Genomic DNA, 21071 nt, shown 5'->3' on the forward strand with positions numbered 1-21071 from the left:
CGTCGGAAATTCCTTCAATCTCCTCTTCTATTATTTAATTGCTCCGTTTTGGAGATACATCAACACTACCAGAAGACATGTCTGAAGTTCAAACACGGCCTTCTGCCTCTCGAGGCAGAGTATCCGCTCGTGGTGGTCGAGGTGGCTATAGCTCCAGAGGTGGTCGCGGAGGCAGCAGATCGGCCAAGGCAGACACCTCAGACCAGGCCACATTTGAAAATGAAGGAGAGATTGGTCAGATGAAGAAGAAATACTCGAACGATCTGCCCACACTGAAGGAATTGTTCCCTGACTGGACCGATGAGGATCTCGTCTTTGCTCTGGAAGATGCCGACGGCGTACTCGAAGATGCTATTGAGCGCATTACTGAAGGTATGATCACGCATCCCCCGAGTTGTATCTCATGTCTCTACATCTGCTGTTGACTGGAATTGGCTCTGACTTTGATCGTTCTATCTCAACAGGCAACGTCTCACAGTGGGGTGAGGTGAAAAAGAAGACGACCGACCGGAACCGCTCCAAGGCCAAGGAGGCACAGAGCACCCCGACCGAGGCAACCACAAGTTCCGTTCGCTCAGGCCGTGGACGTGGCGGATTTGAGGGTCGTGGACGCGCCCGTGGGGATCGTGGTCGTGGCGGCCGCGGCGGCCGGGCTGGAGCTGTCAGTGCTAACGGGGCACGCGCCGAGAAGCCCGTTGTCGCCGCCACCGTGGACGTTGTGGAGACAACGATCGTACCCGAGAAATCCATTGAGGTCGAACCTACCACTGTCGACGTCGCTACGACCGCCGATGCTGTCAAAGAGGCCCCGAAGGCCAACGTGATGCCGGATGGCACCAAGAAAGGTTGGGCGAGCTTGTTCGCAAAGCCTGCGCCGCCTCCGCAGAAGAAACCCGCAGTTACACCTACGCCTGCCTCTGCGCCTGTCCCAGCTCCCGCCCCCGCTGAAGAACAACAGCCAGCCGCTGAGCCAGCAGCGGAGCAGAAAGCAGCTGAATCTGCTCCTGCCCCCGCACCTGCTCCAGCTCCCCCTGCTGCTACCGCCCCCGCTCCTGTCCCGGTCCCTGTTGCTGTTCCTATTCCCGTCGAGAAAGGACCTGAACCTGTCCTTCCTAAGCAGCCTGCTGAAGCTCTCCCGGTTACCCCTTCCACTGCGCACATCACTCCTCCCAAGGATGGTCTGACCAAGACAAACCTCGAACAAATCCCCGATGTTTCACCTCCCGCTCCCACAGCCACTGCGGCTAGCACAGTCGGCAGCACCCTTGATGCCAACAGCATCGCGGCTGTCTCTACCCCCGCTCGTCAAGCTGCCCAAGCTGCCTTCCCTTCGAGTGTATTCAAGTCCGGCGCTCGGGCCCCCGGATCGCAGCGTCGTGTCATGGAACAGCAAGAAGCTGTAGTCATGCCTGGAAACCACGCCGTTGATCGTGCGGCTGTGCAGTTTGGCAGCATGGGACTGAACGGCGATGCTGCCGATGTCGATATTGATGAGAACAGAGAAAATGCTGAAACCCGTGCTCAGCCCCCTCAACACTCTCCCGTCGCCCCTCGTGCCTCTCTACCTCCTTCCACTCAGGTCCAGCCATCCACCGAGACTCCTACCGTTTCCCGTCCTGCTCCCGGACTTCCTCCTGTCCCACAAGTCTCCGCTGCCGATTCCTCTTTCACAGATTTTGCCCGCTACACCGAGGCCCAGAAGCCTTACGACCCGTTCTCTCAGCAGGTCACCCAGCCTCAACCGCAAGTACAGGAGCCATTCGCAAACCAGGCCCCCGTCCAGCCCGCTGTCACATCCGGCAGCGAATACTCTCCTTTCTACGCCGTTGACCAGCGCCTCCCTTACAACTACTATGGCACCTATGGCCAGTCCCAGGATGCCTCTGTGGCTCAAAGGGCAGCCGCTGGTTTCGGTGTCTCCGGCGCTGAGGTGCAGCCCCAAGCTCCGACCACCCAGCCTCCCAGCCGCTATGGCCATGTCGATGCTCCTAGCAGCGGTCACAACACCCCGAACCCAACTCTCCCCGCCGCTACTCAAACCCCAACTGCGCAGCACATGCCTGGTCAAGCTGCCGCTCACGCGTACGGTTACGGATACCCTTACTACTCCAACCCTCACTATGCTTCGTACATGAGCCAGATGACTCAGCACCAGTACGGAAGAAACCGACCCATGTACGACGATGCTCGCCGCTATGATGAGCAGCAACACTACATGCCGCACAGCACTCAGTATGGATATGGCAATCAGTATGGCCCATATGGCAAGGCTGGTGTGTATGGCCAGCCGCACGGTTTCTCCTACGACCACTCCTCCTCGCCTGCTACCGCGAGTAGCTTCAACCAATCTGCTCCCGGCCGTGACTCTGTCTATGGCCGCACTGGATCCACGCAGCCTTCTGAGACCCAGCAGACCGCCGCTGGCACCAACGCCTTTGGCGCGGGCATGTCGGATGTTTTTGGCCGCACACAGGCTGGTTTTGGCCAAAACCAGCCCATCTCCCAGCAGCCTCCGGTGACCTCGGAGGAGACGAAGAGCTTCGAGACACCTAAGGCGGCCGGGCCCAGTCCCTCCCTTGCGCAGGCCAACCGTCCTGGCTCTGCCACTAACAGTGTGCCCGGACAGCCTCAAGCGCAGACTGGCCTTCCCCCTCTTCAAGGCCAGCAGGGACAGCAGGGATTCGGTGGATACCCTCATCTGAACCCCCAGTACGGCAGTGGACTGGGTGGACTTGGCGGACACCAAGCTGGTGCCACAGGCCAGACACACCACCAGGCTACCGGTTACGGTAACTACGGAGGCGCAGGTTTCGCTAACTATTACGGAAATACTGGACGCGGTGGCTGGGGAGGCAATTACGGCCATTAAAGGGTCATGGCGTTCACATCATTTTCTGGTTGATGGGAATGTTTACTGTTACATCATACCTTTTTTTCCCCTCACCATGCTCTTTTTCTCTTGAACTTGTTTTCCCCTCTTTTTTCTATTTTCTACGAGGCGGCATGCCTGGGTCAAAAAAATTCCTATACTGCGCTGTTGTGTTCTGTCACCTTTCTTATGCCATCATCCAACGTGTAATCTCTACTCTCGACGAGGGGAGCTCGGTCAGCTCTCCTCCAGGATTTGATATGCTACGCAGGGATATGCTGATGATACTGTATTCAACCGAGAAAAATGCGAGGCATATTTCCTTTTCTTTGTTATCATCATTGACGGTTCATGACATCTCTGCTGCTGTTGTTTCAGATTTGCCGGTTCAGTTTCTCCCATCCAAGCATGATTCTCTTTCATCCACTATCCCAGATTGCCAGTTCTATTTCCTCAGTCTGGCTCTTTTCCCCACTTGATGTTTGTTCATGACAGAAAAAAGCTGCCTTCTGTTTTCCCTTTTCCTTCTGTGCGTCTGTTTTGCATACTTCCAGCTTCCTTCCTGTACTACTTATCCGGTGTCATTTGGGGACTACATTTATGCAATTCTGACTGGATTAGGACAAGGGATGGGGGGCTCCGGGAAATACAGGAAATGAATTGAAATGATTTGGGATGGCGTTTGATATGGTTTTCTTTCTTTCCCTCAATTCTTTGATCGTAGGCAGTTGGTAAGGTATGATAAGAGCTGTACACCGTAGGTAGCATTAGCAGAGTGGGTCCGGATTGTCTATTACTGCGTTCAATGTGCAGACCACCGCATATCTACGTAGCAGATATCAACCGTCTCTGGTACTCACTGCGGAGAAAGATCTTGTATGATTTGGGGTGCCTTAGAGTTCGAGAGTGACTTATTCTCTGATGGACTGGCATTCTCATGGAGTAAGATGGTCAGAAGTGATGTGATGGATTGCCCTGCTCAACTTGTGGATTCTAAGTATTCAAGACTAACGTAACCTTCCTATATACAAGAATCGGAACTCTTAAGGAGAAAAAAAGAATGAACGTGATCCCTCGTACCCAAAAGCGATTAATGATTCTATATTCGCAACGTTCACTGTGGCATAGTGCGTAGTGCATACTGTATGAACGTGTCTAACAGCCCCGTTCTTGTAGTAACAACTAGCAGACTGGAGGCTTACTCGGATACTCCGAGTCCTTCGCCACCGGTCTGGTGATAGGGCGGCTTGGCATTTGCGGCGCGCTCCTTGTCAAAACGCCAGACGCCACCGGTCTTATCGCTCTCAAGTGAAGTCAGGCCGACCATCCTGGCCAGACGCTGGAACTCCTCGTCCGCCGTTTCATCGACGCGCTTGAAGAACCGGCGCTCCCACTCCCGGTTCTCGGCCTTTTCGACTTTGCGGAGCTCGCGTTGAGCATTCTCGATCTTCGACTTGGCCACGGAGGTGGCGTCCATATCACCGCGCTCGATGGCGGATGCGACGTCGCGCCAGGCTCGTCGGCTCTCCCATATGTCTTGCTCCTCCGGAGGGGCGACGGTCAGCGGGCTGGTCTTCATGTCCTTGGCGACATAGTGGTCGATCTCCTTGTTGGTGCGAGCGTCCTTGATGACAAATGTGTCGGACCATTGTCCGTCTGCGGTGTATAGGGGCTTCTTCTCCCCGTCCTTCTCGTGGTAGAGCACGGCGTTGAAAGTGTTCTTCTTGCCACTGAGCCAGCCCTTGCCGGAGTAATTGATTTTGGCGATGTAGCCCGTGCTACTGGCGATCATGGTCGACCTCTCGAGTTCCATGAATGGTGTACCGTAGATGAGGGACTCGACATGCAAGTACGGGAGTGTGATGAGGTAGCGCTCCTTCTGGGCCGGATCGTTCTTGTCCGCGGTTGGAGGGGTGATTGTCAGCAAGGCATGGCCGATTTGCTTGATTTGAATTGTGTTGGAGAAGGATGCCTTCTGCGCATTGTATCCTTGTAGCTAGCGAAAAAAAAAAAAGATTGTAAGATTCTAATCAATTACATCCGTACCACTTAATGTCTCTTGACTTACCTCAATACCGTGCTTCTCGTTGGTGATCGCATAGGCTGTGGCAGGGGGATGGTGGCTGTTCTGGGGTCAGGACCGGGTCGCAGCCGAGACCAAACTAGAGAAAAACGAACCTGACTTGCTCGCTGATCAAGGTAGTCTCCCCGGCGTCAGGGTCATTTTCCCACTTGCCGAGGAAAAGCTCACCCAGGAAGGGGTTTAGAGGCTTCTTCTCACTGCCCAGCTTCTCGCTGCGGGAGCAGTACTGTTGACGCAGCGTGCTGAGAAACCACTTCAGAACAGCCAACGCTCGCTTCTCAGGATCGGCTTCTTTGGCCGCAGCCACAAACAGACTGGGATGTTCAGCCCAGTAGGCAGAATATTCCGTCAGAGAGGTGCCCGAGAGAATGAAGGGAGGAGCGGTTAACGAGGAGAGATCTCCGTTGAAGGAGGCGATCGACTAGCAAAACACCGATGTTAGGTTAACCCTTTTCAACCATAATTTGGCTAAGAAGACGTAATAACGGACGACCGAGCCGAAACTCACCTTTAAGAAGCTGGCCCAGGACCCTTTGCTTGCAGGGGGAATGGCAGACTGTGGATCCTTGCTGGAGCTCATGTTGGGTGTACTGCTGTGTGTTTGACAAGAAAACCACGTAGTCCAAGAAGAAAATTAGTAAACGCTGGTGGATAGATTTAAGAGACCAAGAAGAAGTAAGCTTGAGTGGGGATGAAGAAGGAAGAGAGGCTTCTCCAGTAATACTACCAGAGACACCTAGCCAAAGGAATTAATTAGTTTGCTTGCTGGCGAGTTTCAGAGGGCACAAGTGACAACGACTGCCAAGAGGGGATGCGGCTGCGACGTCATGGCCATCTCCGTAAGTTCAGCGGTTGGACTCTTGCCCCGCATGCAACATCACCAATAACGACATCTTCCTCTGCATGGCACATTCTCATCGTCATTCTCATCTCCAATTTCAGCATCTCAAGGCCCCAAGATCGACCAATGAGTGCTTGCAGCTGGTCCTCCAGCCGCTGTGTCGACCTTGGCAAAGGCATCATCTATCTACGCCCCTTTTCCGGGGAAAGCGTACACTGAAAGACAGCAGACATCAGTGGCTGTTGGTGGCTTAAAACAGACAAGTTAATAAGCTATCTCATCTGATGACTTGGCGACCTGTTTCTGCTTTCAATCAAGGGCAGCTTTTCATCATAGCTTGGACTGCTACAGAAAGCAGATTCAAGCAAAAATGGCCTCCCTCGACCTAAAGGCATCGATGCTATGTCGACGCTCATTGTTCAGTCTATTTAGAGGATTCAGGTCGATGGAAGGTCTGCCGAACGTCTTACGACAAGCGCTATCACAAACTTCCTTCAGAACTATCAACATACCATCTCAGGGGTCAATTCGCAAATTCAAGACGACTCGACTATCTCTGATGAGCTTCGCTGCCTAGAGATAAGGGTAGTTGAGAGTTGACATTGAGAAAGAACGGAAGAGGAAACCCTAGTCATTATGGAACCGTGAGATTGCTACCTTACTCCCTATTTACCCCTGCTTCTCACCTCAAGTTTGCTATTCTGCCTGCTACGGGTCTGAAAATTTATCATCAAGTAGAGAACCAATCGCAGATGAGCATACTAGAGATCAGAAGGTCCTGTTTGAGAAGTCAGGACTTGCAGGTCGATCGGTTTCTGGAATGGCCTCCCCGAGTCGCTTATCCCTTCGTTGATCCACCAAGGGTGATCGCCAAGGTTGATTAGGTAACGGATGCTCAGAATGCCGAACTTCTACCTCTCTATGCAAAGGACGATATTTCAATTTGCCCCATGGTTTATTTTGAAAACAAGTCATTGAAATTCCCCTGCTTCTCCTTTGCTGATGGAATGTACCCTTCCGTCAACCGCGGTTCCTTGGCCACGAGATGATCGCCGATAGGCGTATCCGTACGCCACACAGGCTCCAATCGGAGCTTAGTGCATCATCTCTTCTCAATTGGAAGTATGGTGTAACACTATGCGAGCTCTCTATGAGATGATGCGTATCATGCGTTGCTTAAGGATCTCCCTTATGCGATTTACCAGGGCTGCCGTTGGCCATGCACCAGCCCCGTCGTTCTGCGTTGTCGATCATGTTTCCACTCTTGGCCAAGCTATAGGCATCCGGGCCCTCTCCCGAAGCATATAGCGGCCCATCCATGTATCCACCGTTGGAGAGGATCATTGGGTTTCTGTTTACCTCAGCTGTCTCTGCGTGGGTCGAATATCATAACATATTTGAGAAAGACTGCGTAGTGTTTCCAAATCGAGCTACTGAGAGCTTCTGAACCTCACATCCCTAAGGATTCTAGCCATTGCGTGCTTCATCGACGTGATGATAGTCGGGCTGAAAATTGGATGCTTGCATCGCGACGCGTAATGCTCGATGGTCAAGGAGGCGGCCGCCTGATCAGTGCCCTTAAGGTCATGAACTGCACATAGCGTCAAGATGTGCTCGACAGCTGTCTGTTGTACATTTGTTTGCCGAGGCGAGCTCTCCCTTTCCATATCTATGTTATGGGTTGCGCGTCTTTCATGTGTACTCAAGGACCCAACCACCCTTTGGATCTTCCGGACATTTGATTGTCTACTTGAGATGCACACAGAAGCCTTCTTCAATATATCGGGGTCAATTGTTTGTGGCCAGAAGTTCGAACGCATTTGTTCCAGTACTTGCAAGACTACACTGTCTCAATACCTATCAATAGCCGTGCACAATGCTCGGGGTTCTTTGGTCCAGATCAGAAGACACAACCACCATGTCTGACAGTTACTCTCTGAACTCTTCTACAACCCAGCTGCCCGTAGAGGGCCCTCAAGGGGCGAATTCCTCTTATAGCTCGTTTCCTAGCTCACCTAAGACCCTTGTTCAAGTACAAAGTCACCTTGTGAACCATGACAGTTCAACGGAGACAGATGAGTATGAGGAGGAAGATGCAGAGCAATACCTGCGGTTCTCCCCGTCTCGAAAGATAGCCATCGTGGCTATCTTAACATTTTGTGCCTTCCTTACTCCCATTTCTTCCACTGCTATCCTAACCGCTGTTCCGGAACTTGCAACGACATTTGGGACGACAGGAGACATGATAAATGCTAGTAATGCGCTGTATCTTGCGTCTATGACCGTCTCTTGCTTGTTTTGGGGTCCTCTCAGCCAGGTATGGGGTCGTCGTCCTGTAAGTATGCCGGAAGCAACCTTTGCAGTGTTATCAGTTCACTGTCTGACTGCAGATCCCTTCAGATATTTATCCTAAGCGGGATGCTATTTTGGCTCTCCACGGCCGCCACTGCCTTATCTCCCAACCTTCCTGCATACTTTATATTCCGAGTTCTCACTGCCCTACAAGGCACGTCATTCCTCGTGGTGGGAAGCTCTGCAATTGGGGATATCTACGAGCCTCGGGCCAGAGCCACTGCATTGGCATGGTTTCTGTCAGGGAGTATGACGGGACCTGCTTTAGGTCCATTTCTAGGGGTGAGCTTCTACCTTTTGGTGAGAACATAGAGTGTAACTAGCCGCTAACACGCCTCGTCGAACCCAGGGTATTGTGGTCACATTCAGGCACTGGAGAGTCATCTTCTGGCTCTTGACCGCACTGACCGGCTTCGCCGTCCTGTTAATCACTCTGTTCCTCCCAGAGACCATTCTGCACACATCGAAGGCCGAGCTTGCGGGCCATCGTTATCCGAAGAGGATCAAAATGATATGGCAGCGCATCTCACCCTTACGTGCCCTCCTTCTCCTCTTCTCCCATCCGAATATCTTCATTACTGGCCTAGCAGCCGGCGCTCTAGTCTGGAACCAATACGCACTCTTAACGCCAATCCGATACGTTCTCAACCCTCGCTTTCACCTGTCCAGCCCAATCCAAGCTGGTCTCTTCTATCTTGCGCCAGGCTGCGGATACCTGGCCGGCACCTTCGTGGGCGGCCGCTGGGCCGATTACACCGTGAAAAAGTATATTAAAAAACGCAATGGACAGCGCGTGTCGGAGGACCGACTGCGGTCCTGTCTCCCATACATCTGTGTCATTACACCAGGCTGTCTCCTTGTCTACGGCTGGACACTCGATCGAGAGGTTGGTGGCATTGCGGTGCCCGTGGTAGCAATGTTCCTGCAGGGCGTGGCGCAAATGTTCTGTTTTCCTAGTCTTCAGTCCTACTGTCTCGATGTGATGCAACCGCATGGCCGCAGTGCGGAAGTCGTCGCCAGCAGTTATGTCTTTCGATACGTGTTTGCGGCACTGGGCACCGGCGTTGTCTTACCTACTACCCAGTCGCTTGGTGTCGGATGGTTCAATACCATATCTGCGCTGTTTCTGGCATTCTCTGGTGTCCTGGTGTGGTTGACGGTTACCTATGGCCCGCGGTGGCGGGAAGCTGCCGATTTGAAATACTCCCGGAAGGCCATTGAGGACAAGCAGGCTCGGGCAGAAGCATGAATTTTAAGAATTTGTCAATACGATAATGTACTATAGATATAGACAGGATATAGAAGGCTCCACTGGAGTATTGGCATTTATATAGAGTGTGTTGGCTTTGTGCTGAATTACTATATATTTCGTCTCACTGGTGTCTAATTGTGCAGCGTATCATCAGGATCCTCTTCATGTATAGCTGTATAAAAGTGCCTTCCCCTGGATCCAAACATCTAGAGACAGATCATCCCTCCCGTGGTAATCCACTTCCTTCTACGCCCGTTGTAATACCACCCGAACCCTTCAAGACTTCATCTCTGCTCAGGCCCGTTTCGGCAGACACCCGCGCGATCTTCCGCGCCTCCGCGAACCTCCTCGCATCAGCGCGCCCTTTCTCCACATCCACAAAGGCAATTGTTATCGTCGCAGCGGCACATATGGCAAACAAGAACGGGAACCCCATCCAGTTATTCTGCGTATTGTTGATAATGGCCTGGATCACATTGGGACCGATGATGGAGGACTGTGACCGAATCAGTACGCTACTCCGTTCTATTTACCTCATACCTCATTGGCAGGAGATAGGCAAGCAGGGATGTATGTAGGCAGCCTGCATTGCGGGAAGTGATTGCTTACAGCTCGATTGGTGATGCCGAAGAGCGCGAAGAACATGTTATCATAGCCTTGGGGCATGAGCTCGCTTATCATTGTTTGCGCGTACTACGTGTGCGTTGCCCGGGTGGCACAGATGTTAGCCTCGTTTTGAATGGGAGGGGAGTTGTGGTACTGCGTACAGCGTAGTAGGGTGCTTGGAATAGGCCGAAAACGATATTGTAGAAGTAGAATTCCCACTGCGGACGATTGTGAGCTTGGAAGCTAAAACGATGGAAGATGGGGACGCTTACTCGGTTATGGTACCCGATTCGTTGTGTCCATAGTCCTACCATTCCCCAGAGTGGAATTAGGACACTGAAGAGGTTTGTGACCAGGAACATGCTCTTGGTCCGAAATTTGAAGTACTTTTGGATGTACCAGAATCCGAATGTTGAGGCGATTGAGCATACAGCCTGTGTGATGCCTAGATAGGTTAACTGTAGAAATGAAAAGGATACGTAGTCGTTTTGAATGATGGAAACCAAGGTTCCTGCAGAGATTGCATCAGCTTCCTTCCCGTCCATCTCCAGTTGTTCTTAGATGCAAGGCTGGCTGCACTCACCGGTGGTATTTAGTCCATCGGCAAGCAGAAAGTAAGCGACGAAATAGAGGAATGTCTGTGGCAAGGACCGGACCTCCCGGAGTGCAAGCCAAATTTGCTTGAAGCCAATCGTCGCATAGTTCGACCCTTTTGGGACCTTAGGGCCTGGCCGTTTCTGCTGGAAGATGAACCACCATACTCCTAAGACGACCCAGTCTAGCGACAGTTGTCAGTTTATGGTACGTATTAACTCACAGAATCACTTACATGAGTTTGTCAAGCAGAGGGCGAGGTTGTTCGAATAACTATTGTTCTGAAGTGGAAGCAAAACACTCAAGTTCAGTACGAGAGTGAGCAGATATCCAATATTGCTGTGTGCAGTCGATATATTGCTATTCCACTCGTAAGTATCGCCCGATTAATCCAGTAATGGGAGCATAGAAGCATACCTGATGTGGTTTCTTTCCAAGGATTCAATTGCATCATACTCTTGCCGACTGATTTTGCCCTCCTTCAGATCCTCCTCACGAGCTTTGCGGACATGCGGCATGTATCGAGCAAGTCTGGGAAACACAGCTGCATAGAATACCAGAGTAGCTCCGTAGGCGATGTATGCAACTACATACATCGCCATAGCGGCAGGCCACTGACTGGGATGCCTGATCGCCATCATGCCATACTGTAGAGCCCAGCATATCACTGTTAAGGCCAGCAGAAGCCAACGACCAAACGATCCGTAGTCGGCTGCGCTGCCGAGCCAGACAAATATCACCGTCATGAAGGTAAAGCACAATCCATTAGCGATCAAGACTACGGAAGCGACGGACCGCGTGCCTCCAGCCCATGAGACAACGCAGGGAGAGGAATCCGTGCATGGCTGGCGCGGATTGGTGCCCGGTTGCCAGCCAGCCCCGTTCAAGGCCCATTGAAATCTTCAAGACAGATGCATTAGCTGGGGTCTGATATTGTTGCAGATGCCTTCTTCCTTACAGTGCTTGACTATAAGAACCCGGACCGACACCATTGTCCCCTGAAGGAGCACGAGATGTCTCGTCAGTAGGTCCTAGCTAAAAAGAGTCAAAGGGCATTACCGTTGTAGTAAAGATAGTAAGACCATAGTTCTCTTCGCGTGGTTGTTGGTTGTTCGTATAGATGTTCATCAACACCGAACAGCCGTTCGAAGTCGTCGCGTGTTGACTGGACTTCTTGCGCAGTTATTGTAGCTTTTGTATTGCTTCCATCATCACGTTGTCTGTCATCGGCGTGTTTGGTGTTATCGATCAATACACTTGGTTGATTGGATGGATGACTCTTCGGAGACATGACGACAATGGTGTAACGGCTTCTAGTTCCCTTGATCAATGTTAGATGCTGCTTTTTTTTTTAAAAAAAAAAAAAGGGGGCGAACTGACCTTATAAGCTGGGATTTCTCCAATTAAGTTGAATCATTGACATATCATCACCGTGATAAGAGAAAGTGTAGAGGCGATGGTCGATGGCCAATGCTACCCCGCATCTACTGTTGCATTCCTGGAGACAATCTCGCTTCGTCTTCTGATCTTCGGCCCCATTATCGGTGACTAGGACCAAATTGAATCCTTCACGACGCTAGCGAAGTCTTCCAAAAGTCACTTTGTGATAAACTGATAGTGTCAATACGAGGAAAAGTGAATCGAATCGAATATCGGGGCAGTCCATGTGGAACACGTCAGGTCGTCAGTGTTCTCCGCATCTTCTCCACCATCGTCTTCAGAGTTGACCTTCTTGCTTCATTCGAATTTATAGACACGCTGACTTAAAAGTTGCTATTTCTCGTTGAACCCGGTTTCTTCTGTATAGAATGGTATATTTTCAACACTAGCAGCTGGATTCGCAGGATTTCAACCCAAGACCTAACCGAGATAAAACTTCATCCATTTGCAGTTTCATGCAACGAGCTGAAAAGATGCCGCCAGAAGATTTACAGAAAAAAGTTGGCCAGGTAAGGTCTCTATCTTAACGTCCGTATCATAATTGCTAGTTCTGACCTGACGATTGTTGTTAGCTTTTTGCGGTCGGCTTCCATGGTATTGTACCAAGTCCCGAGATCAAGACTTTGATCCACGAGTACGGGATAGGAGGCATTGTGCTGTTCAAAAGGAATATTCAAAATGCAGTGCAGCTCCAGGTATGTATTACAGCAACGAAGAATGGCCCAGCTGATCCTTGTACAAGTCTCTCACTCTGGCTCTGCAAGAGGAAGCTAGGCTGGCAGGACACGAATATCCGCTCTTTATAGGGATTGATCAAGAGAACGGACTGGTCACCCGGATATCGCCACCTATTGCTGCTCAGCTACCCGGACCAATGACCCTTGGAGCCACCCATTCGCCAGAATTGGCGTATCAGGTTGGAGAGGTCACCGGTGAGACGTTGAGGTTCTTCGGGATCAACATGAATTATGCCCCTGTCTGCGATATCAATTCAGAGCCCTTGAATCCAGTCATAGGCGTGCGGAGTCCCGGAGATGACCCGGAATTTGTCGGTCGGTTTGCAAGCGCTGCTGCGCAAGGACTTCGAGAACAAAAGATCATTCCTAGTGTCAAGCATTTCCCCGGACACGGAGATACTGCAGTGGACTCCCATTATGGGCTTCCAGTGATAGAAAAGACGAGAGAGCAACTGGAGAGATGTGAACTGATACCTTTCCGTCGAGCTGTGGCAGAGGGCGTTGAGGCAGTGATGACTGCGCATATCTCCTTGCCCGCTGTCGGTGACGGCAAACTGCCTGCCACGCTTTCCGCTGATGTCTTGAGCATTCTCCGCAATGAGATGCAATATGATGGGATGATCATCACGGACTGCCTCGAGATGGACGGGATTCGAGCCACATACGGTACCGAACAGGGAGCGGCTCTGGCCTTGGAAGCTGGTAGTGACAGCATCATGATATGCCATACCTTCGCTGTTCAAGTAGCCTCAATCCAAAAGGTCTGCGATGCCGTACAGTCTGGCCAAATATCAGCTTCACGTCTGGACGAAGCATACCGTCGTGTGGTCAAGTTGAAGAACAACTTTCTGAGCTGGGAAACTGCGCTCCTACCGCGGAATCTTGATGATTTGGTTACGTTGAACAGGAAAGCTGCCACGCTTGCAAAGAACGCCTATTCACTTTCAGTTACCCTTGTCCGCAGTGATCCTGATGTCTTGCCTCTATCAAAATCGGGACATCTTGTGCTTCTGTTCCCAGGGGAAAGAACCCCCGCAGGAGGTGCAGTCGACGGGGAGGGTTTAGGAATGAAAGGAACTTACGATGTCACGGAGTTCGGCGAGGTCTTGAAAGCCCACAACCCCACAACTGTTGAGCTTCACTATGGCTCTGCAGGACTGTCCACTGAGCAATACAAGCTTGTTGAAGCTGCTGATGCTGTCGTTCTCATCACTTTCAACGCACGAGAGTCACCCTTTCAGAGAGAGATGGGCCTGAAGCTCTCCCAGCATACCCAAAGACTGGTCACCATAGCCGCTTGCAGTCCTTACGACTTTTTGGACGATGACAGCATCAAGACGTATATAACTACCTATGAGCCGACTATTGAGGCTTTCACAGCCGCCGCAAATATTCTTTTCGGTGACTTGACTCCAAAGGGCGCCCTATCTGTTGGATCAAAGAAGGCCGCGCTGGGTTCTATTCATGTGTCGCCATTCGAAGCCGCCAGTGATCTGACTGAACTGGTCGAAGTCTGGAATACTGCCCTGCCGACGTATCAACTACCCGCAGACAGTCTCCACAGATTTTTGACTCAGACCAACGGCCGTCACTTCGTTGCGCGACTAGAGTCCAAGGTCGTTGGCTTCTGCGTCATGTATATAACAACGAACCGAGGCACGACGTGCTGTCAGCTGTCTGTCCTCGCAGTCCACCCCAGTTACCAACGTCAGGGTGTGGGCACAGCGTTGATCGCAGAAGCGCGGACGTGGCTCATGAAGAATTACAAATCATGTTCCCTATCGCTTGGGAGCTCCTTCCCACGATTCTGGCCCGGTATACCGACTGACCTCGGAGAAGAAGTACAGGGGTTCTTCGTCCACCGCGGTTTCCGCCTCAACCCTCTGATTCCAAGATCAGTCGATCTGTACCAGGATATCAGAGATTTCCAGCCACCACAAAAGTACGTTGAGCGTGCTAAAGAGCGAGGCTTCACTTTTTCCCCTCTTCAGCCCGAGCAGTATGAAGAGTGTTTGGCCAGCCAGAAGAAGAACTTCTCCTACAATCCGGTGTGTATCCGTTCCCCTTTCCGATCCTACCGACGCGTTACTGACCCAGCCAGGCCTGGGTCGACATGTATCACAAGCTCGATCCTAAAGAGCACCCGTCCAGCATCATGGTTGCATTTGACTCGCACGGGAAACAGGTAGGTTGGACGCTGATGCTCGCACCGTCGTCGCCCGTCCTGCAGCAGAACTGGGCCTTGCCGCCTCTCTGTGGGCCCAAGTCCGGGCTGATCGGCTGCGTCGGAGTTGATGAAGAATATCGCAAAGCAGGAGTCGGACTTGCTCTCCTCTGCCACGCGATCGAGGACATGAAGCAACGCGGAGTCGAGGGAGTCTTTGTGGATTGGGTCAGTCTGGAAGGATGGTACGAGCAGCTTGGGTTCAAGGTCTGGCGCAGCTACAGGACCGGTCAGATGTAATTGCCTTGATAATTGGTGCACCTACCTAGAAATATGCCACATATTTAGAAAGTTGTGTTCTGTGACTCAACTATATATACATTATATACTCTTCTCGGAAATCTCACCCCGAACAACCACCAAGAGATTCTGCTTATAGTCGACAACTCGAACCAGATAGAAATTTAAACTCAGTAAGCACAATTCTACGGTCTTACCTCCTCGAGCAACATCCGGTTCCGGCCCGGATACTCTAAGAGCTGTCCGGACATTCACAATTTCAATAACCGCCACAGGATCAAGGCACCAACAAGGCGGTGGAGACTTAGCGAGCCCCCCACACAACGTTTCCGAGAGACATTTTCCGAGACGCCAACACCAACTCTCACTCTCTCGGAACACTCACTCACCGCCTAACCCACCCTTTGACTGCAAACCCTATCAGCGTCCGTTCAATGCACTGTGGTACAGTGTGAAGGATTGTCCGCCTATACCCGAGTTGTCAACCAAGGCAGGTCTGAGTAACTTCGCTTTTTCCAGGCTGGGTGGTGTCAGACATCCGGAAATCGAGGCTCCAAAATCTGCCCACGGGCGTAGGTGGACAATCCCTACACTGTACCACAGTTCAAACTTCAAAAGCATGTTACAAGGAGGTACGAGAAGATTGTTCTCCCAAGTCTGACCTGCAGTGATCTTTTTGACTAAACTTGAAACTAATCAGTCCTTGAATTCAAACTACTTAAGACTTCTCTCTAAGCTGCACTTAGAAACAACGATCAAATGATTCAAATCGGCGTAAGCTCGAGTCATATCTTCGTGAAAGCCCATGTGGCACAGTTCCCCTCCCCAAAATTAGTGGTTACAGACCGCACAGCGGGAACGGATGCCAGTGGCATTTACATCTCAGTGTTGGGTGTGATGACCTGTCCACCTTCCTCTCTGCTGGCCACCTTCTCGTCGTGAGCGGCCAGGTCGAGCTTGTACAAGGGTTCAAGCTTAACATCGCGACGGAAGATGTAACGCTGGATCCACCAAGGGAGGACCTTGAAACACTGGTAATGCATGTGCTTTCTGGTGGGGACAGCAAAGATATAATCAAGTTCCTCCAGGGTGCGCTGCTTCGTCTCAGGGACCCAGAGGAAAATCATGACCAGAGCCGTGACATTCAGTCCCCTGCGTATTGGTTAGCGAGGGCCACACATCCGACAAGCAGAGACTTGAGCAAAAGGATGTGCACTTACGCGTAGAAACAAAAGGCACCAGTTGGGGTCATCACAGCAAGCATGCGTGGGAAGGTAATGGACAAAACTGCGGCCCAGCCAAGGCAAGTAGCGACCGCCCACGACATTCCAACCTCTGTAACGGGAATTAGCTGACGAGTGCCACAGAAAAAGCAAAATGCACACTTACCACGATGGGAGAGAGGGAAAACCTCTGCAGAATAAGTGAATGGAACGGGTCCTTCGCCTGGAGAATAAAATGCCGCGAACAGGAACACGAAGAGTGCGATACATGCCAGATGGGCTTTGGTATTCTCGGGAATATAGAAGCAGAACGCAGCGGCGAGCAGAGTCCAAGCCATCTGAGGGAAAGTGAAAAGAAGAAGGGTGCGACGTCCGAAAGTGTCGATGGTGAACACAGCAGGGAAAGCAAAAAGGAAGTTGACCAGTCCGAAGCCCCATGAGGCAAAAAGTGCTTCGGTGTTGTTGGCACCCGCTTGAGCGAAAACCGTCGAGGAATAGAACGCGACAATGTTTATTCCACACATCTGCTGAGCAATCATGACGACAAACGAAGCGAGGGTGGCGCGGCGGACTCGTGGGATGGTGAACAACTCGACGAAACGAGTAAGATAGTTGCCCTTGCCAGCGATCTCTTGCTCCACCTTGATCTGGGCATAGATGTAGTAGAGGTCGCGGGCAGCTTGCAGCCGGGAGTTGCGCAGTCGGCAGAGAGATTTGAAAGCACGCTTCAAGTTGCCCTTCTTGATGTACCAACGAGGCGACTCGGGGCAGAAATACACGCCAACAAGCAGTGGAATGGCAGGAATGAAAGCAGAGCCAAACTGCAACCGCCAGGCGATATCACCGGTATCCTTGACAGCCAGATTCGCAGAGAAACCGAGGAAGATACCGAAGGCAGTCCACAGTTGCCAGCACATGACCAAGCCTCCACGCACGGAAGCAGGAGTGTTCTCCGCACAAAAAATCGGAACAGTGGAAGCCTTCAGCCCCATTCCGAGGCCGAGGAGCAGACGAGTGACGAAGAGCTGGGGCCAAGTCTGAGCTACAGCGCTGCCAATTGGGGAAAGCACGCAGAAGATCGCGGAGATGAAGATTGCACCACGGCGGCCAAGGAAAGCGTTGAATGGATCAGAGAGCCAGCAGCCAAGGACCGCACTGGCAATGTATGGGCCTCTAGACATGGATATTAGCCAGGTCTCGATGCAACTGAAGGACAGGGACTACTGACGCGTTGACAACTCCAACCAACCACTGGTTCTTCTCAGCGTCTGGGTTGGGACTTCCATCCATAAGTTTCTCGGTGTCAGGAATACCGAGAGCGACAGGGAAGGAAAGATTGGCACCTGCGAAACAGGGACGGCGGCATTAGCAACTCATCAACCGGCGGAATGAAGACCTAATCCTTACCGTTACTACCAGTCTGGTCCCATCCTCTGAGAGAGAAATGCCTGTTAGTGGCTGTTCATGCACAAATGTCGCAGCGATTTGACTTACTGGACAGCGGCGCCGACGGAGCAAAGAATGATGGTGAAATAGAGAGCAAAAGGCTGGCGCCATTTGTGCTCGGTTTCATCACGGATCACAGTGATCTCCGCTTCAGTCATATCTGGGACTGTCTCGAAGTGTTCAGGGTCACGCGCAACGAGGGCGCCTTTCTTCAGCTCGGGGAGAATGTCGACGAGGTCATGCTCGTTCGCAAACTCTTCGACATCGCGAATAACCTGAGAAGGAGTCAAGTCCGCCAGAGGATTCTTGATCCTACAAGAAATGGGTCAATGATCAGCGCCAGAGGAGACGAGGCAACAGCCGTTCGTGAGGGGTAGACTCGAAGCCGTCGAGACGCGACACTTACTTGGCAGTGAGATTCTTGTTCAGACTGATGTGCTCGTGATGGCCGGTTTCGAGCATGCCATCGTCATCACTGATGCTGTCGTTATGAAAGTCGATATCAGTCAGGAGTCACAAGTTGGGCTGTATAGAAGCTTGGGCTCCGGGCAAACCTACCGCTGCTCGACAGGCGCATCAGCGGTTGCGATATGAGCAATCTCCTGCTTTGGGCCTCCGTCTGCCATGGCAAACCGAGACTATGAGAAGGAGCTTGTTGTTGCTTGTGTCTTATTGTGTGAGTCTTCTTTCTTGTTTCGAATTGGAAGATTTGGGTCTGTAGCTCAGGGGATGCGGAGATGAAAGATGGAAGGAAGGTGCGGGGAGGGAGAGGAAAGAAATAGTGGAGGGAAAAATAATAAAAATGATGTGGAAAATGAAAAAAATAGAAGAATATTACCATATTCACAAGACAGTTAAAAGAAAAAAGAAAATAAAAAAGCATGGCTGAATCCACAAGGAAGATCACTGACTGACTGTTCATAAGCACCTATCCAATGGCGTCACGACCAGATTCACTTTACGCCTGGGCAATTCACGACCGCATGCATCTTTCTCCTGTCAGATATACAGAAAGTACCCACTTCTCCTATTGGTCCTCAAGGGCCGAAGATTGCAAACTATCCTGGAGCTAAAATGCGGCCTAGAGTCAGTGGCTGTGCCATTGCCGCAACTAACTCCTTCGCTTGAGAGTCTACTCAGTAGTATCAATGCTTTTTGCTAACAGTATAAAACTACCAGGATATCATCTGTCCACCAGAAAAGCCTGAGCTTCAAGGCCTGAGCGAGACTGGGGTGTTCCCTTGGCGTGGACGATCAAGGACCAGAGGAGGGACTGGAGACAAAGCGAGTGTCCTAAAGCAGAAAGCTTCTGGGTAAAGTCTAAATTATTCCTCTTTGCATTACGGCCAAATCCTGGCGATGATTATGGCTGCCTCGACGTCGTAAGACGTGCCCAAAGAATGCTCCTAATTCGTCCCGTCAACCACGCGAATTGAGTGTGCCAAGGTGGAACGCCCCACAGGTCCGAGGACTGCGTTTAAGGCTTAGTCTAATCCGGAGGTTTACTCATCAGGATAATGCGGATGCAAGGCTGCTGTGAGCCTGTGATGCTGTCTTCACCAGGCTTCGAGAAACAAAGTTGAAGAAATATCCTCCTGCATGGTCATCCCTTGAGTGACCATACGTCTGGAACCTATATTCCACCACAGCTATCAGGAGATTCAGCGATTATCCGTGCTATGATCGATAGACGTCAGAGACTAACACCAAGACATACCCAGCTGCTGCCGGTCTTCGTGAAATTAAGCCCTGTCCTCGTTCTCACCCCCGCTTCCACCCGTACGGGATCCCGTGTCATACCATTATTTCTTTCAGGCTGGAGGCGTCGCTGAGCCGAGTGCCTGCTGGCTCAACTTCTCAACACGAAATGCACGAGCCAATCATGAGGAAGCAAAAACGCCACTCTTGTTACTTGAGGGAATATCCTTGCCCCGAATTGCCAGGACTGGACAAGATCCTGGACGTTTGACCAAGCGTTATTCGCTAACTCCGTACTCTTGGCCGCTTCCCAGTCCCGTCGATGGCTAGGACTTTAAGCTAGGCCAAGAACAGTCAAGTGCGTTGGTCTAATGGGTCCATCTTGGCAGCCGATGTGACTTTGGGGAAGTCACGGACTCTCAGTCACGGAGTCACCGCCCAAAGGCCCCCAACCCCAAGCCCGAGAGCTTAAGCACATAAGATAGTGGTGGACTGTGGTGGGGTCGGCCTGAGGCTTTGTTCAGACCCAGATTGCAACCCTCCTCTTTCGGACATTATTAAGATCAGGATCCCTGGGATCTCTGTCCGCGTGGTCATGTTATTCCTTGGTAGATGTAATCTCTGACTCTACTCTGCTGTACAAATGTTTGAGCTTTTACTCCGTACAACGTACAAGGAAAAATCGGCTCAAAGACTCGGACAGTGTAACCAAGAGACGAACTCCAGATCAGGAACCCGGAGAAAATCTGGGGAGTAAACCAGATTATGCTTTGGGTTTAGCCTCTCTATCTAGTACCCGCACATTCCAACGAGCACATGGTCATCTGCCTCCTTGCTGACCTTCCCCCTCTGGAATGTGGATAGGCTTAAAGAGACATTTTATTATGAACCCCACCTGAGGACAACTATCTACCTTACTCGGACGGACATCACCGTCGTAATAATACACCGAACGTGAATTCAAAATCTCATGAGTCGCGGCGAAGAAACCACCTTGGAAGAACGAGATCTGACCCCGTTCTCACCCTTTTTTTTGGAGACCAATTTATATGCAGTCTGCAATTTTGCCGAGAGTGAATATTGAATTTATGAAGCTCATGAGTGCTAGTCTACTATGAAATAAGAAATAATAATTATGAGTACCAAAGAGGCTCGAGTGTATCAGGCTATGAGGTTACAGCAACTTCATGCCTCCCTCCGACTATGGATACGGTCTGGCTGGCTGATGGAATTGAATCAACATCAACGCCATGTGGGGAATTTCCCCCGTTTGCTCTTGCCTGGCCTGGTCTGGTGGCTGATGATCGCCAATTTCTCATTAAACTTTTCCCTATTTTCCTTTTTTTTTTGTTCTCATTTTCACCCATACTTCACAATCTGGAGAATTCCGGTAAGTTCCTTTGTTCTGCTGTTTGCAGCTGATGAGAGATTTTAACGACCCTGACCAGTGAATTCAGGACTTGTCT

General features: G+C 51.2%; 6 protein-coding genes across 6 annotated transcripts; 3 read left to right on the plus strand and 3 right to left on the minus strand.

Annotated features, from left to right (window-relative positions):
* Positions 1-77: 77 nt before the first annotated feature.
* Positions 78-2869, plus strand: Aspvir_005640 (putative RNAPII degradation factor Def1; the record flags this gene model as incomplete). The annotated part of the gene is made up of 2 exons (XM_043268853.1): positions 78-372; positions 465-2869. 2 exons carry the CDS (start codon positions 78-80, stop codon positions 2867-2869), a joined length of 2700 nt encoding a protein of 899 aa, XP_043124788.1.
* A 1198-nt stretch (positions 2870-4067) lies between these two features.
* On the minus strand, positions 4068-5532 carry Aspvir_005641 (OSBP family protein; the record flags this gene model as incomplete). Its single annotated transcript, XM_043268854.1, has 4 exons — positions 4068-4865; positions 4938-4992; positions 5048-5373; positions 5461-5532. 4 exons carry the CDS (start codon positions 5530-5532, stop codon positions 4068-4070), a joined length of 1251 nt encoding a protein of 416 aa, XP_043124789.1.
* Positions 5533-7711: 2179 nt separating this feature from the next.
* Positions 7712-9394, plus strand: Aspvir_005642 (putative MFS transporter; the record flags this gene model as incomplete). Its single annotated transcript, XM_043268855.1, has 3 exons — positions 7712-8128; positions 8194-8427; positions 8495-9394. The coding sequence occupies 3 exons, from the start codon at positions 7712-7714 to the stop codon at positions 9392-9394; spliced, it is 1551 nt and encodes a 516-aa protein (XP_043124790.1).
* A 220-nt stretch (positions 9395-9614) lies between these two features.
* Aspvir_005643 (uncharacterized protein) lies at positions 9615-11888 on the minus strand (the record flags this gene model as incomplete). The annotated part of the gene is made up of 9 exons (XM_043268856.1): positions 9615-9893; positions 10007-10090; positions 10165-10221; positions 10276-10514; positions 10587-10781; positions 10833-10957; positions 11015-11497; positions 11556-11595; positions 11657-11888. The coding sequence occupies 9 exons, from the start codon at positions 11886-11888 to the stop codon at positions 9615-9617; spliced, it is 1734 nt and encodes a 577-aa protein (XP_043124791.1).
* A 622-nt stretch (positions 11889-12510) lies between these two features.
* On the plus strand, positions 12511-15238 carry Aspvir_005644 (putative beta-N-acetylglucosaminidase; the record flags this gene model as incomplete). Its single annotated transcript, XM_043268857.1, has 4 exons — positions 12511-12546; positions 12610-12732; positions 12780-14822; positions 14876-15238. The coding sequence occupies 4 exons, from the start codon at positions 12511-12513 to the stop codon at positions 15236-15238; spliced, it is 2565 nt and encodes an 854-aa protein (XP_043124792.1).
* An 875-nt stretch (positions 15239-16113) lies between these two features.
* Aspvir_005645 (sugar porter family MFS transporter) lies at positions 16114-18533 on the minus strand (the record flags this gene model as incomplete). The annotated part of the gene is made up of 8 exons (XM_043268858.1): positions 16114-16390; positions 16459-16573; positions 16628-17634; positions 17690-17804; positions 17869-17894; positions 17956-18219; positions 18314-18388; positions 18466-18533. 8 exons carry the CDS (start codon positions 18531-18533, stop codon positions 16114-16116), a joined length of 1947 nt encoding a protein of 648 aa, XP_043124793.1.
* Positions 18534-21071: the final 2538 nt, after the last annotated feature.

Source organism: Aspergillus viridinutans (genome assembly GCF_018404265.1).
Source record: "Aspergillus viridinutans IFM 47045 DNA, scaffold_3, whole genome shotgun sequence".
Taxonomy (NCBI): Eukaryota; Fungi; Ascomycota; class Eurotiomycetes; order Eurotiales; family Aspergillaceae; genus Aspergillus; species Aspergillus viridinutans.